Below are 14,505 nucleotides of genomic sequence, written 5' to 3'. Positions count from 1 at the left end.
TGCCGCTGTCGGAGGGATCATGGGGCGATAGGGATTTGAGTGATGAAGGTATTCGTACTTGGCGAAACGATGTGACTTTGTCAATATGTAGCGCAGAGCTACATTGCATTAAATATTATTACACTTTTTAGTGAGGTGAGCTTAGTCGCAGCCCGTACAAGTTACATTTGATCGACGAAAAACATGATTTCCGACTTGAAGAGCATGTCGAGGGCCGACGACGTCGCATCGTCGCTGCTCCGGCACGTGGTGTCGAGCGAGAGTGGCGCGGGCTCGGCCTTCGGTGTCTGGTGGCGCATCTCGGGTGTCATGACGTGGCAAAAGAACTCGACCTCGTCGAACCCGAGCACGAGCGGCGCGTCATCGATGCGCGTCGGCGACGACGCCGTGAGCTCGTCGTCGTCCTCGACCTTGTCCTCCTCGAGGAGGCTCGGGAGGCTCAGCGGCGCGGGCTTCTCGTCGTACGGCGAGAACCGGCGCAGGCGCTTCTTGCGGTCGAGCTTCTTCTGGTTGAGGTTCGCCTTCTCGCGGTGGAAGTCGCAGAGCTTGTGGTCCTTGCCGTTGCGCTTCTGCGCGCGGAGGTTGAAGCACTTGCCCGTGCGGTAGCCGCACTTGTGGGCCATGTTGGTGGCCTGCGGGTACGTGATCGCGCCGGCTTCGGCCGAGTCCGACGACGACGACGACGGCGACGCTGTGACCTCGGTGGGCGCATACGGCGTGTAGTCGTCGCAGACGGACCACGACCGGTGAGCCATGTCGTGCGGGCGCGGGTCATGGTACATGCTGGTAAAGTCCTCCGACCACGAGCGTCCGGTAGTCATCCTGGTCTTGTCGAGTACAAAGCAAATTGTGGAGTGAAGAAAATGCTGCGGCTTGCCGACGCAACAGCCGGTGGGTATATAACTCGGTGCAGAGTGGGACACTGCGCCTTTCTAGGCCCGGCCAACCGGCCGATGCATCCAGCTTGTAAACTTGCTAGAGTGGTGACACGGCCCGTGACAGCGCGGCCACCTGACGATATGATTGCCCGCGGGTGCAACACTCGCCGCAATACACCACCATGAACTCGTCGTCGGCGTCGTTGGCAGCAGCAGGACGGACCGACGAGAAGGTCTTGCACAACCAAATGCGTTCTAGGTGCCTCACGCAGAGTAAAATTATCCCAAGCGGCGTTCCGTTCGCGCATCGTCCCGACCGTCGACCAGTCGTCCGTCGCACGGCGGGTACTACGTCATCCAATGTTCGCATCTAATGAGGGTACTAAGGAGGCAAAGTCCTGCGTTGCTAGACAGCCGCGCGGTCGACGACACGACCACCAGCCTCGGCTACCGGCGTCGTTGTCGGCGCTCAAGGCGGCGGTGGAGTGGCTCGTCGGTGGCTCCGTCTTGGTTGGGTTCTGCAGTGATTTCGATGCGAAGGCTGTTGTTGGGTGGCCGTTGCAGTACCCAATCATAGGACATGGCCGTCGCGCCTCGGCTTCATTTGTGCGTCCAGTACGACGAGCTACGACGCTAGCGGCTACTCGATCGAAGAAACCCAAGCAGCAAGCTTCTTCTCCACAGCCGAGAACTTTGCAGGAAAAAAGGGCCACCACCAAGCACCAAGTGCAAGCCAGATGGTTCGAGCTTTGGGGATCACGGAAGATGCTGGACGCCTGAACGCTCTTCCGAGCAGCCTGGGGTATCGCCCGTCCGTGGTCGCGATCGATCTCGCAAGGGAATCATGGACGTGCTTTGTCTCGGTCGTCCCGTCGCTGGCTCGAATGTATTACGGGTCGAGATCAGCTACTCGCTACCGGATCATACCAAGACTCGCTCCCTGGGCTTCAATCCACCATCCTCGGGGGCCAAGTGGGGTTCATTATCCTACTCTGGTGCTCTAGTGGCGCTCTGAGACCTCGCGCTTTGCGTTGTAGCCACACGCGCAGAGAATGCGCAATCCGTTGAAGGCAAACTGTCAGGTTTGACTACCATATGCTCGTGAGCTCTTCACGGCCGCAGAGAGGACGACTAAAAATACAGGGTTGATTATTCAACGAGCATCTGCGACCCGCCATGAACTAATGGGTCATTCGTCGTGGTTTTCTATGGCGGATTGTCGGCGCCTCCGTTGCGGACCTCGGTTGCGGCTGTGGCGGTAGCCTCTTGCTTACTTTCTGGTGCGCTACCGAGTAGCACTGACGTCTCTGCGGGTTGAAGCGACAATTCAACGCGGCTTTGCGTCGACAATTGATGGAAGCTCGCCATTAGTTCACGCGGCTGTAGGCGGAGGTTTTGCCGTGCCTTGGGACATGTTGCCGCAACCAATGAGCAGCAGCCTCATTGACAACAAGGATCGTGTCTCTCGTCCCCGCGCGTCGCCCCGCCGATTCGAAAATTAGCTAATGATTGGGCAAACGTGGCGTCGTGGGAGGCGAGGGAGGAGCGATGGAATAAGGTTTTGGCGATCTTAGAAGACGACATGAGAATGGCTGGCCTAGACGAGCCGGAAGCTCACGAAAGTGAAGCAGGAGCCATGTGAGAAGAGGCCAGCGCTCATCAGGTGTTGGTCGTTGTTATTAGTGAGCGATTTCGGGGCGTCGTGCATACGAGCACGTGGTGTATACGATACTAAACGACCAAGTTGCCACATGGCAAACTACGGTGCTTGGCTGTGCCATTATGGGCAGGACGAACCCAAGATGAACCGCGGTACATTCGGACGCAGGAAGACGCGTCAAGCCGTGACGAAGGGCGGACGAGGGTCCCAACAACTGATGGCTTCCATCGCGTCTGTGCGACGCCTGATCCCTCCCGCCCCGCCAACGTTGCACTGCGCCGAATTGCCGATCTTGCTGCCTTCTTGGATGCAGATTATTCTGTTCATGTCGCACCCCAGCTGCTGCGTTCTTGAAGCCGCCCATGTGGCGGTCAAAGGTGAAAGAGATCCAGGCATCGATCGTACAGTACCGGTACATGTACACTAATACGGTCAGGCAGTACATGGCGCAGGTGCTAGTCGATGGACGACACGCTACGTATTACGCCGAGTTGAGAAGACTTTGTGCGATCCAATGAGAGCGCGGGCGGCGGCCGCGTCGTCGCAGCGCCTGCTCATAACGTGGGACGACTGCATATTCATCGCCGAGAAAGCTACTTGTTGAGTGTAATCATGAGGCAGGGCGCGTCGCCTCGATCGGCGGCGTCTCCAGGCGCGATCCGCCGACCTCGGATCAGGCTCCCATTCGAGCTCGCACCAGTAGCTTCGATTTCAACCCATGCCTGTCCATCCTCTTCCAACCATAGTACTCGACAGCAAACACGTACGAGCCCCTTCTTTGCCCTTGTGGAAATCATCGGACGGCAATGGGCTGTCGCGGTCGTGGCTGCAACGACCTTCAGTTGCGCCCACTTGGACGATCTGGTCGTCGCTTCTATAGAGCAGTGCTTTTGTTTTATTGCTCTTACAACGCGTAGGGCGTGTACACTGCTTAATCCGCTGTAGTACAATGCACGGGCAAAGTCCACAGTCGAGATTCCACGTGTGGGGCACTGCTCCTATCCAACCGACGACTGACTCATCACGGCGCCTCGCCTTGGCCAAAAAGCCGCAGATGCACAGCACGGCGTTGAGCGCGTCAACGTTCGCGGTCGACGGGGCGAGGCTGCGCGCACGCCAGCACCACCGAAAGATGTCTCGGACGCACGCATCCATGTCGGCGAGGAGCGGCTTGTCGAGGCGGGCCAGGAGCGCGTAGAGCCACACAGCGCGCAGCCGTGACAGCGCGGGGACGTCACCATCATCGTCCTCGAGCCAATGGAGCATCGTGTGCAGCAGCCGGCGCGTCATGATCTGGTCCATTTGCACCAAGGTGCGCACATGCGGTGGCGTCGAGGCAAAGACCTTGCGCCATCCATCTTCGTCTCCTAGCTTGGGCACGGCCATCGTACGCGGAATCCCATAGCTCGTCTCGACATGCACGAGGTACTGTCGGACGTCGGCAAAGTCGGATGTGATCTCCATGGCCCGCGCGGCCGAGAGCCCGCGGTCGGCTGGGAAAGGCGGCAGGTCGGGGAGGAAGATGTCGTGGATTGTCGTTGGCGCGGGCGGTGGCAGCGACGCGATGGCCACCGCTGTGACGTCGGGCAGCGCCGCCGCCTCATGCCGCACCCGCCAGAGGTACTCCTGCGCGTCCGCCGGCGGCAACTGCGCGTTGGCTCGGTACGTGTACTCGGCGAGGACCTCGGGTGACACCGCGTCAACGGGCAGCACAGCATCGTCCATGGTGCGAGTTGTGATTGGTGGGAAATTCGAAGCCAGGTAATTAGTGTGCGTTCGATTCGATAACGATATAGTGTACGTTGAAGCCCTGCAACGCGCCGTGCAGCAAGGGCACTCTGTACGTAAAGTATGTACCCTTGGGCGCAGACACGACGACCTTGATTGAAAATGCAGGGCAACGGATTGCAGTCGACTATATTACTCGGGTAAAACCGATCTTGTTGGGACGTCCGTTGGACTGCGTTCGTCAACAACAAAGCGATCGAGCACCTCGTTCTGGCTTAAAGACCACAGGTGGAAGCGACCTTCCGGGCCTACGCCAGCAAGCTCAAGGTGCGCATGATTGATGGATATATCGCCGCTTTGATGAGCTGCTTGGTTGGAAAGGGCTGACGGCGTTGACACGCAGAAAAAAAGCAATTCTGAGCAATTCGCTTTTTTATAGGCAGCCCGTCACGGTCACTGCTTCAGTCGACCGATACAATGCATACATTTCTGTACTGGAACGCACGGCTCCTGGCTAGCTGAAGCGATGCTTTTCCGTCGCTGTTGTAGTCAGTAGCAGGTTGTAAAAGCGACGCGTGCTCCATCTAACGAAAAATATCCAGCAACAGGCAAGAGCAAACTGCCTCCACGACACTAGAAGAGAACACAGTGACGACCATAAGTATCACCAAATGTCCAGAAGCACTTGCGATGGTCTCGAGACCGTGCGTCGGGTGGACAGCTTGGCACGAGATTGGGGCCCGCTTTCAACCGAGCAGTGATATTACAAAGCGCTTTTTATCCAGAGGTCACACTATTTGTGTATACATTGGGGTGCAGGTCTTTATACTTGGTGTTTGTATGCCACTTTGCGATGCAAAATATTATTATATTATTGTCGAAAGATCTGCCCGAGTTTCCGTGGCATTGAGAAATTGTTCCACGTCGATGGAGCAACGAGCTGGCGCATGGAGACCCGGGCGCGGGTGGACGCTCATGCTTCTCTTAATGCTGTGCATGCCACTGCGCTCGGTTGGTGCCATGCTTGACATGCCGATGGGCGACTTCCAGCGAGCGGCGCCCATGACGACCGACGACGCGGTGCTGCTCGGGACCGACGACGACCTGCGTCTGGGCCACTTGGACTACGACGAGCTGTACGCCTCCGTAAAGGCCTACGAAGCGGAGAACGCACTGCCCAAGCCTCGACCACAGAGCCAAAAGGTCGAGGTCTGGCTCGGCGGCGTGCTGTACAAATCGCCCGCGGTCGTGCCAGAGCCGCCATTTCGCGTCGCGGGCAGTCGTGGCCTCAGCCAGATGGACTCGCGCGTGCACCTCGAGCCAACACTGATAGGCGCGATGGATGGCAGTAAGACCAAGGGCGAGCGGGACGTGACCTTTGGCGACGCGGTCGTCCGCCTCGCGCCGTCGTGGGTCGACTTTGGCGTCACCAAGACGGGCATTCCATCGATGCGGACGCTCGAGATAAGCTACTTTGGCGGCGCCGACGACTACGAAGACGACGACGATGCGCTCATCATCACCAACGCCGAGGTCCCGGACAAGGCCTTTCTGTTTGCCGACGTCTTCTTTCCGATGGTCATCAAACCCGGGGGCTCAACTTCGATGCACCTGCTCTTCTTACCCCGCGAGGCCGGCACAACCCGAGCGACCGTGCACCTGCACACGTCGCGGGGTATCATCGAATATACGGTGCAGGGCACTGGCCGCCTGAACGCGTACGAGAGCCACGTGCACGTCGCGATCGTACCGCCCGGCCAGCGCTACGAGCCGTCGCTCCTGCTCTTCAACCCGTACGACGAGGTTTCTTGCTTGCTGCGAGTACGTACGAGTCCGGTCTCATGCTCTGAAATAGGTGCTCCGCGTCAACGAGGTGTTTACGACCGAGGGCTTTCTGCACCTCGTGCTACCACCGACGGACTCGGACAGCGCGGGGCAGTGGGAGATTCCGCCCCATTCGACCAAGGAGATCATGCGACTTTCTTTCGCCTCCGGCGTCGCTGGCAACTTTAACGCCTTTGTGCGCATCGAGACGAGCGTCGACAATCTGCTGTTGCCCGTGGACCTCACTGTGCTGCCTGGCGGTCTCCATGTGGACGTGCATCTCTTGGACTTTGGCTGCTTGACGTCCGACGACGAGGTACATTGCACGCGATACTGTCCGATCTCAACTGTCGACGTTCTAGCGGCACCATATCGCGCTGGACCTTTTCAACACGGCCGCCGTGCCCGTGCTCGTGCAAGGCGTGAGTCTCCGCGTCGCGGACCCGCACATTCCGTTATCATCCAAGGATCCCATGTCATCGCGCCCTACACGCGCGTCAAGAACGCCATGATCCTCACATACCAGTCGCCTATCGCTGGCTTGGTCACCGGCGCGCTCACGCTACACACCAACATCTCGACGACGCCCGAGATTTCGCTCGTGTACCAAGCGCGGCGACTCCACGGCGCGCTGACATACACGGCGGTCGCCTCGTCGCCGTCCAAGCACGTCGTGACGCTTCGCAACCAGTTTGACGTGCCGCTGCGACTGGTCGACGTCGACGTCGACGACGCATCGGTGCGTGGCGCGACGTGTACCGTCGCACGATGGCCGAATGACACGACGGTGACGCCGGGCGGTCGGTGGCCGGATGTCATTCTCGAGTGCGATCGCCGTCAAGTTTTGCATGTGGACGAAGTGGCATTGCGGGTGCAGACGAACGGCACGAAGCACGTGCTCTCGGTGGCGTCGGTGCCACGGTGTCTGGTTGTCGACACGGCCAAGGGCCTTGTCGATGCGTCGATGGAAACGACGAGCAACCGGACGCTCGTGTGGGACCTCGGCAACATTTCCACTGCGACACATCGACAAGAGACGCTCAACTTGACCAATATCAACGCCGACGCGATCGATGTAACCCAGCTGCACATGTACACGGACACGATTCGGTACTCGCTCGACCGACTGCTGCCATCGATGGCGGTCGCCCCGTCGGTCGCGGATGCCGGTAACGACTGGATGCGCCGGCATCCTGCCTACGGTAGTCAGGCGCACGTTGACGCGATGAGCGCGCACATGGCCAAGTACACATGCTCCATGCGTGTCTCGACTGACGCCCGATTGTAGGGTGCAGCTCAACATGCCGGTCCAAGCCCAGCCGCTTCTGACAATCGCACCAGGCTATGTGGCGTCCTTGGCGCTGCGTGTCCGTCCGGTGGCCGGCGGTCGCATGGACGGCGTGGCCCTTTCGATAGTGACGCGAACCGAGACGCTTCATATTCATGTGACCTACACGGCGGTCGATGGGACGATTGTACCGGCGCGCCCCAAAGTCCGGCTCCCGATGCTGTACCCCGGCAAGGCCGAAGAGATCTCGCTTTTGTACACGAGTACGTTTGCGCACCCCGTGGCGGTGTCCGGCATCCGCGTCTCGGACCGCCGCATGCAAATCATATCGGGCAGCTCAATTTTGCAGCCGCACGCGACGACGGAAGTGGCCAAGCTCATCGTGTCGCCAGCATATGCGCTCGCGTGCAGCAACCGCGACCGGTTCGCTGACTGCATGGTGCCACAGACCATTGGGTACAAAGCGCCGCCACTCTCGACGTTCGGACAGCTCGTGACGCGAACCGACTTGGACGCGTACCGGGATCGCGTCCAGCGGTTCGCGCAGCTGCAGACGTCGGGCCAGACGATCGTCGAGATGAAAGTGCAGCTCGACACGGACCTCGTGCACATTGCGCCGATGCTCGTGCGCATGCCCATGGCGCGGCCCAAGCTCTCGGACGGCACGCTTGTCTTTCCCGTGACGCACCTCGGCAACGTTTCCAGCGCGTTTCTCCAGGTCCATAATCCGTCCAACGTCACGATCGACGTCGGGCTCGTCATCGAGAAGGACGCAAGCAACGACGTCTTCTTTTGTGCGAGCCATGCCGATGACGACAAGTGCGTGGCTGCGTGGCACAACCGCGAAGCGTCAACCTTGAACTTTATGCTGAGTCCCGACGCGACCGAGAAGCACGTGCTGGCGCCGGGGGAGGTGTGCCAGCTCGGCCCGATCCGGTTCGCGCCCGACCTCGTCAAGGAGTACGTCGGGCGCATCTACTTGCGCAACTCGTTGAGCCACATTGAGCCGATCGTGGTCCGCGGTCTCGGAGGCCGGGGCAAGGCTGTTCTCGACGCAACGAGCGTTGACGGCATCGAGACGCTCCGCTTTCATAACGCAGCCGTCGGCGCCGTCGTCGTCTCCAACGCCGGCGAGTTGCCACTCTCCGTTCTCAGTGCCTCGTGCCCCGACTGCATCTGCGGCGACGGTACCACGGGCTTTTGCATCGAGCCGTTGCCAAGCGTGCGAGTGCTGCACCCGTCGACGGCGCTGCAATTGAACGTAACGTATACGCCAAGCTGCTACTACACACAAGAACATGCCGTCGTCACCGTCATGACGTCGTCGGGGCCACTCGAGCTTCAGCTGCAAGGCTTGGTGACGGACGTGGCGGCCTGCCTTGAACGCGGCGGCACCGCCTGGTACGTGCTCGTGGCCAAGTGTGCCATCTGGCTCTGCTTTGCTCTCGTCGTCGGTCAAATGCTATACTACACGGGCGACGTCATTGTGGCCGACACGAAGCAGTGCCCGATGGATGACCGCTTCGGCTACGAGCGGCTCGATGTTGCAACGGACGAAGACACGGCCGATGGCAACCGTGAGACGTCGACCGACCTGCCCGACGTCTTGATCGCTGACATGGAATCGATTGAAGCCGATGTGGACGCTAGCTGGGCCTTTACCGTTCTTAGACGCCCGGCGGTCAACAAGCTTCTCGAGAAGCGCAAGCTGCTGCGCGAGAAGGAAGCCAAGGCCGCCGACGACGCCAAGCGCCTTTTGCAAGTCTCGTGCCTCCAAGCGACCACCATTGAATTCTACGACCTGCCCAAAGCAGTGCACAAACTACCGAAAAAGAAAAAGGCGGCCCAGAAACAGCGCGTGGACGAGCCGGCGACGACGACAACCGTCGCCATAAAGAATGCGATGGCGATCCCAGCAGCTCGGGGGCCTCCAATGGCCGGGGAGAGCGTCGACAAACTCGTCGTGGTCGATATAGACGTCGTGGCACCCGAAATGGAAATATCTCTGGCATGTCCCGTCGCGACTCTGCCGACGAACGACATCGCGACTCCCGAGCCTCTGGACCTACCGCCTCTCTTGGAGCCCGATGCTCCGAGGGATGCCGAAGATCAAGGTCAAGGTCAAGCACTCGACAGGCCTTACCCCGTTGCCACTGATGTCGACAAGTCATCGCCTACCGCGAAGCCTCCAGTCGATTTGGATGAAACACCGCCGGTGTTGCAATCGGTCTCCGACGACGCTGGCGCAGAAGCAACGAGTGACGATGAGACGTCGACGGCCATTGACGATGATATTTCCACACGCACAAGCGAGGACGTGTCTGGATCGAGTGACGGCGACGCCACCAGCGACGTCGATGACTCTGAACTCGTCGCTGTCGACTGCCCGACGCCTATGCCCGACGACAAGGAGCAGCTCGACGACTACATCTCCGAGATCTTTGATCACGTGGCGCTGCCACCGGTGTCGCTACCACCAGTGGCCCAACCGGTGGCGACGGCGTCGCGTGTGCGGGCACCGCCGGGTTTTAGCGCCGCCGACGCCGACCCGACGTCAGTGTCGTTGACGTACTCGCAGCTGCAGGAGCAGCAACGCATGATTGCTTCGCTCGAGACAGAGCTGGCAGAGAACGACATGTGGGCGCTCGGCCCGCCCGACGACTCTGGAAGCGCCTTCCAGGCCCCGCTCTCGCTCTTTGGATCGTCGTACTTTACGGGCAAAGCCCCGGGCTTCATCGGATCGAAAGCGCCGACGTCGCGCCTGTCGTCGCACCGGTTCTTTGACGACGGCGCCGACCTCGCGAGTCTTGGCGGCACCAAGTTCCCGTTTGAGAGTTCGAGAGATGTCTTTCTCGGGTCCGAGGCCATCGACGACAACGCCGACCGGCGCGCGTTTAGCTTTTGGTAAGTACGACAAACACCGACTACTGCCCTTGGCGAGGTCCTTGTTGTTGTGTTGTGAGAGAAAATGTACATGTATTCAGATTAGGCCTCAGTAGGCTCCGTAGGTAGTAGCACAGACGGTGTCGTCAGCGCCTCACGCTGGGCCCGACGCGCATGCGCAAACACGAGTAATGCGACGGCGAGGGCGGTGAGCGCCACGGCCAGGATGGCTACCGTCGGAAGACTGCCGGCAACGACTTGAATCGCAGCGTCGTTGCCATTGGAGGCGAGAGCGACCATGGACGACGGAGGACATGGCACGTACACAGACGGCGGGATGGTGGAAACCCGCGCACAGAAGCGGCACCCAGAGCTCGGGATGCATCCGAGACCGCCTTGGGTGATGCACGAAGCATCTGCGATGACGTCAAGACCGATCTGGTAGTCGCCGGGCGACACGCTGCAGACTGCAGATGTCGGTGCCACCGTCGTTGGTGCCAGTGTTCGCGTCGGTGCAAGTGTTCGCGTCGGTGCAAGTGTTCGCGTCGGTGCAAGTGTTCGAATCGGCGCCGTCGTTAAGGTTGGGCGTGTGGTCGTTTGAACGGGTGTCGTCGGCGCACTTGTCCTGGGCGTTACCGTCGGCGGAACATAAGTCGTCATGCCAGTGCACGGCGCAAAGCCGGCGGACTGCGGTGTCCACGCTGTGGCGCAGAACCGACACTGCGTCGAGCCAATGCAGCCAGCCAAGAGAGACCCGGGGCACGTCGTGTCGACTTGAGCCGAGATACCAAGGGTTGTTGTTTCCGCCGGAAAGAGCGCCGAGCACTGGGTCACTGGCATGGTCGTTGGCGCCGGTGTCGTCGGTCGCGGCGTTGGCTTCGGGGTCGCCGTCGTAGGCAATGGCACACTGCTCTTGAACGGACACGGTACGAACGGCTGCGACGATGGACTCGTCGGGAGCTTGCAGTAGCGACACGTGGCGCTGTAGCAGCCCAAGCCGTTGCACGGCGAGAGGGCGTAGGCAAGAATCCCTTGATGTACGTTGCCGGCGTCCACGGTGTTCAAGCACGGGTCGTTGAAGCTGCACCAGTTGGTGTCGACCACCGAGTTGCTGGCCACCGCACTCGTCTCGACGGCGCGTGATGTGAACGTCGTTCTCGCCCACGCACTGTTGACAAGTGAATTGGCCCACAGCGGGTACGCGCGCATGCTGACGTCCGAGACGCCGGTGCCCGTCGGCGGCAACGTCGCGGTGATGACGACACTAGAACAGCCCGACGCCGGACACGCCATGGTTGCGTCCGATCGCGCTTGGGTCTGCTGGAGGCGGAAGACGAGCAGCGCGCGGGCAGCATCAAAGAAGAAGCAGTTGGTACAGGAGGTCGCCGTCGCGGTTGGCATCGCACTGAGCGCCACGCCGCGGCCGTCGACGACCCGCGTGATCCTCGCCCCGATGGGGTAGCACACGGCGATCGTGTGGACGTCGCCAGCAAATCCGTTGACGAGGTTGAAGCGGAGGATTGGAGGCGTTCGCGTCAAAAAGTTGACGATGTACGTGGCGCCGACCGAGAGCGACGGGTGGTAGAGGTACCCGCCGGCGTCGGGGATGTACTGTCCCGCAAATGAAAGCGTCGGCGGCGACGTCAAGCTCGCGTCACGGTCCATGCGCGCCACGAGCAGGTTGCCGTACTTGGCAAGATTCACGCCATCCGTGTCGACCTGGACGATCTCAAAGTTGTTGTAGCGATGGGGGCACGCGAGACCGTACGACGGGCTGCGACGGCACTGCTGCGTGTAATAGAGAGCCCAGTCGGGCAAAATCATCGCCCCCGGTTGACCTACGCGCGCATGAGTGCCCTCGGCTGAGGATTAGTGCCTACCCGAGATGGACCCGGACGCATCTTGGATGACAGTCGTGAACCCGCCGTCGCTCTGCCGATCGAGGATGTAGACAGGGTACGCTGTGTTGGGGAACGAGCAGTTGACGATCGACGTCGTCGTCGCCATCATAAACGTGTTGAACGCCCGGGCGCCGATCGCGGGGTTGATGACGCCCATGCACGACTGCGAGTAGTAGTTGCGGAAGACGACGTTTTCCAAAAAGTGCGGGCCGTCGTAGAGCAAGACACCGATCTTGATGAGGTCCGTGAGCATGAACGCGCTCTCGGACCGGCCTTCGAGGAACGCGACGCTCTGCCACTCGGTCGCGATGAGGTTGCCGCGATTGGCCGTGTTGCCGACGAACAGCGAGTTGCGCAGCGTGCCGTTCACAGGCGCTGTCGGCGTGTTGCCCGTCGTTAAAAACTGAACGCCTACGCCAGCATCATAAAATGTCGTCGGTCGCAGCAGCGGTCGTACCTTCGCGGACGTCGCCGAGCTTCCAATTGTCGAGGACGATCTCAAAGATGCGAAACCACCCGCCTTGGCGCGAGTGATGGACGGTAAAGTCGGAGATGACCGTGACGGACGTCGGACTGTACCCTTGCGAGAACGCTCCACCGGCGTTCACGAGCGGCTTGTCCCCGCCGTCAAAGTCGGCGCTGTCGATGCGAAATGCATTCCAGACCGAGTGCACGTGGTTGCCGGTGCAGAGCTTGAGCGGCGTCTTGAAGGGCACGATCGAATTGTACAAGCCGGTGGCGTAGCTCGGGTTCTTGGCAAGGAGCCGCGTGTGGATCCAGAACCCGCTGCCTTCGACGCCAGCGACAGCATTGTTGGTGAACACGTTGTCGGCGTTCGTGATCCAAAAGGCGCTGAGGCCAAAGCGGTCGTCTGACCCGAGGCGAAAGGGGCCGTCGAGCTTCTCCCGCACGAGCACGACGAGGTTCGCGTCAAAGACGTTGTTGAACTCGGCGCCGTCTTCGAGGAACATGGCGTGCCCCGATGTGTTGAACGCGACGTTGCTTTGGACGCGAACGTTTTGGGTGCCGTGGATCGTCACGGCCCGCATGAACGAGTCTCGAATCGAGTTGGCGCGCAGAATCGTCCCGGGTGGCGCGGCGCCGCAGAGGTGGAAGTGGATAGGGTACCGCCCGACGATGTCCCCTTGGCCAAACGCCGAGATCTCGACGCCAACGATCTGCGCTGCGGCAAATCCGTTGGTGATCTAGGTGCCATCATAAGCTCTTATGCAGTGGAAGAAGGATCCTACCATAACGTGGCCGCCAATGTTCTGGCCGCCGACCTGAAGCCCGGTGCAGCCTCGAAAACGGATGCTGCGTGATAGCAGCCCCACTTCAGCGCGCTCGTCGATGCCTTCCGTGATCTCACCAAAGTGGTTGTAGACCAACGGCATATCGAGCCGGAGACAGCCATCGGCACCAAACCCAACCAGCGTCCGTCTCTCGGAGAAGCGCGGGTCATAGTCCGTCGTGGCAATGACAATGACGTCACCAACAACCCAGTCGACAGGATCGACGACGTAAATGCACGTCGCGCCCGCCGACGCTGTGGCCGTCAAGAGCGTCCACGGGTACGACTGCCCTTTCTGCCCATAGAGCGCAATGGAGCCACCGCGGCGGACGAGGATGCCATTTCGGCGCTCGTTGGCTGGGGGGTAGACCCCGGGCGCGCAGCCGAGTGCAATCGTGGCCGTATTCGCATACGGCGTCGCCTCTGACCCGATCGAGAAGGCGCCGTTGATCTCGAGGTTGCCCACCTGAAGGTACGCGTTGGCGGCCGGGTCCACGGTGAGGAGCGCGCCGGCAGCAACGTTGAGCTCGCCGGTGATCGTGTTGCTGTTGCGCAGCGTGACGCGGGTGCCCGACGGAATCGTGACGTTGCCCGCAATGTTGATGCCGGACCAGACGACGTCGGTCCACGCCGCCGCCGCGCAGTGCGAGAGCGCGAGAAGCAGCCACTGCCCGCGGTGCATGGTGATCCAAGAGGCAAATGCAAACTGCGGACGAATGGCATTTGCTGTCGGAAGGTCGGAAGGGTCTCGGCTGGGAAAGAAGTGTCGGGCGAGATCGGCGCTCGCTCGGCGACCGTTGGCAAGGACGCCGTCGAGAAGATTGGGCCATGTCGCTAGTCCTGATCTTCGACGAGGTGCCTATCATGGCTAGAAACCGCTGGCGCGTTCCGCGCGCGAGAGTTTGTTCGCATCGCCCGGCTCATGGAACGCCAAGTTCTAGGAGAGCTTGGTTGCAATCCAGGACACGGGCCAGCTCCACTGATTACTTGGCGGACTGGCATTGGGTCTTGGCTCAGAGTGAGCTTCAGGAACTCCGAACGCGACAGCAATT

General features: G+C 60.5%; 4 protein-coding genes across 4 annotated transcripts; 1 reads left to right on the top strand and 3 right to left on the bottom strand.

Moving 5' to 3' along the window:
- Nucleotides 1–79: 79 nt before the first annotated feature.
- On the bottom strand, nt 80–838 carry SPRG_03492 (hypothetical protein). Its single transcript, XM_012342080.1, has one exon. It carries the CDS (start codon nt 819–821, stop codon nt 162–164), a length of 660 nt encoding a protein of 219 aa, XP_012197470.1. The 5' UTR covers nt 822–838; the 3' UTR covers nt 80–161.
- A 2,604-nt stretch (nt 839–3,442) lies between these two features.
- On the bottom strand, nt 3,443–4,263 carry SPRG_03491 (hypothetical protein; the record flags this gene model as incomplete). The annotated part of the gene is made up of 2 exons (XM_012342079.1): nt 3,443–3,465; nt 3,546–4,263. 2 exons carry the CDS (start codon nt 4,261–4,263, stop codon nt 3,443–3,445), a joined length of 741 nt encoding a protein of 246 aa, XP_012197469.1.
- A 911-nt stretch (nt 4,264–5,174) lies between these two features.
- On the top strand, nt 5,175–10,319 carry SPRG_03490 (hypothetical protein). The gene is made up of 4 exons (XM_012342078.1): nt 5,175–6,069; nt 6,122–6,406; nt 6,453–7,335; nt 7,379–10,319. The coding sequence occupies exons 3-4, from the start codon at nt 6,599–6,601 to the stop codon at nt 10,284–10,286; spliced, it is 3,645 nt and encodes a 1,214-aa protein (XP_012197468.1). The 5' UTR covers nt 5,175–6,069; nt 6,122–6,406; nt 6,453–6,598; the 3' UTR covers nt 10,287–10,319.
- A 19-nt stretch (nt 10,320–10,338) lies between these two features.
- Nucleotides 10,339–14,135, bottom strand: SPRG_03489 (hypothetical protein; the record flags this gene model as incomplete). The annotated part of the gene is made up of 4 exons (XM_012342077.1): nt 10,339–12,099; nt 12,142–12,573; nt 12,620–13,367; nt 13,413–14,135. The coding sequence occupies 4 exons, from the start codon at nt 14,133–14,135 to the stop codon at nt 10,364–10,366; spliced, it is 3,639 nt and encodes a 1,212-aa protein (XP_012197467.1). The 3' UTR covers nt 10,339–10,363.
- Between the last annotated feature and the right edge of the window lie 370 nt (nt 14,136–14,505).

The sequence above is a fragment of the Saprolegnia parasitica genome, assembly GCF_000151545.1.
Source record: "Saprolegnia parasitica CBS 223.65 unplaced genomic scaffold supercont2.9, whole genome shotgun sequence".
NCBI lineage: Eukaryota > Oomycota > Saprolegniomycetes > Saprolegniales > Saprolegniaceae > Saprolegnia > Saprolegnia parasitica.
This window is presented reverse-complemented; position numbering and strand designations above follow the sequence as displayed.

Coding starts and splice junctions, on each gene's coding strand:
- SPRG_03492 (XM_012342080.1), bottom strand. CDS start 821: ATGACTACCGGACGCTCGTGGTCGGAGGACTTTACCAGCATGTACCAT.
- SPRG_03490 (XM_012342078.1), top strand. CDS start 6,599: ATGATCCTCACATACCAGTCGCCTATCGCTGGCTTGGTCACCGGCGCG. Junction 7,336..7,378: donor ATGAGCGCGCACATGGCCAA/GTACACATGCTC, acceptor GCCCGATTGTAG/GGTGCAGCTCAACATGCCGG.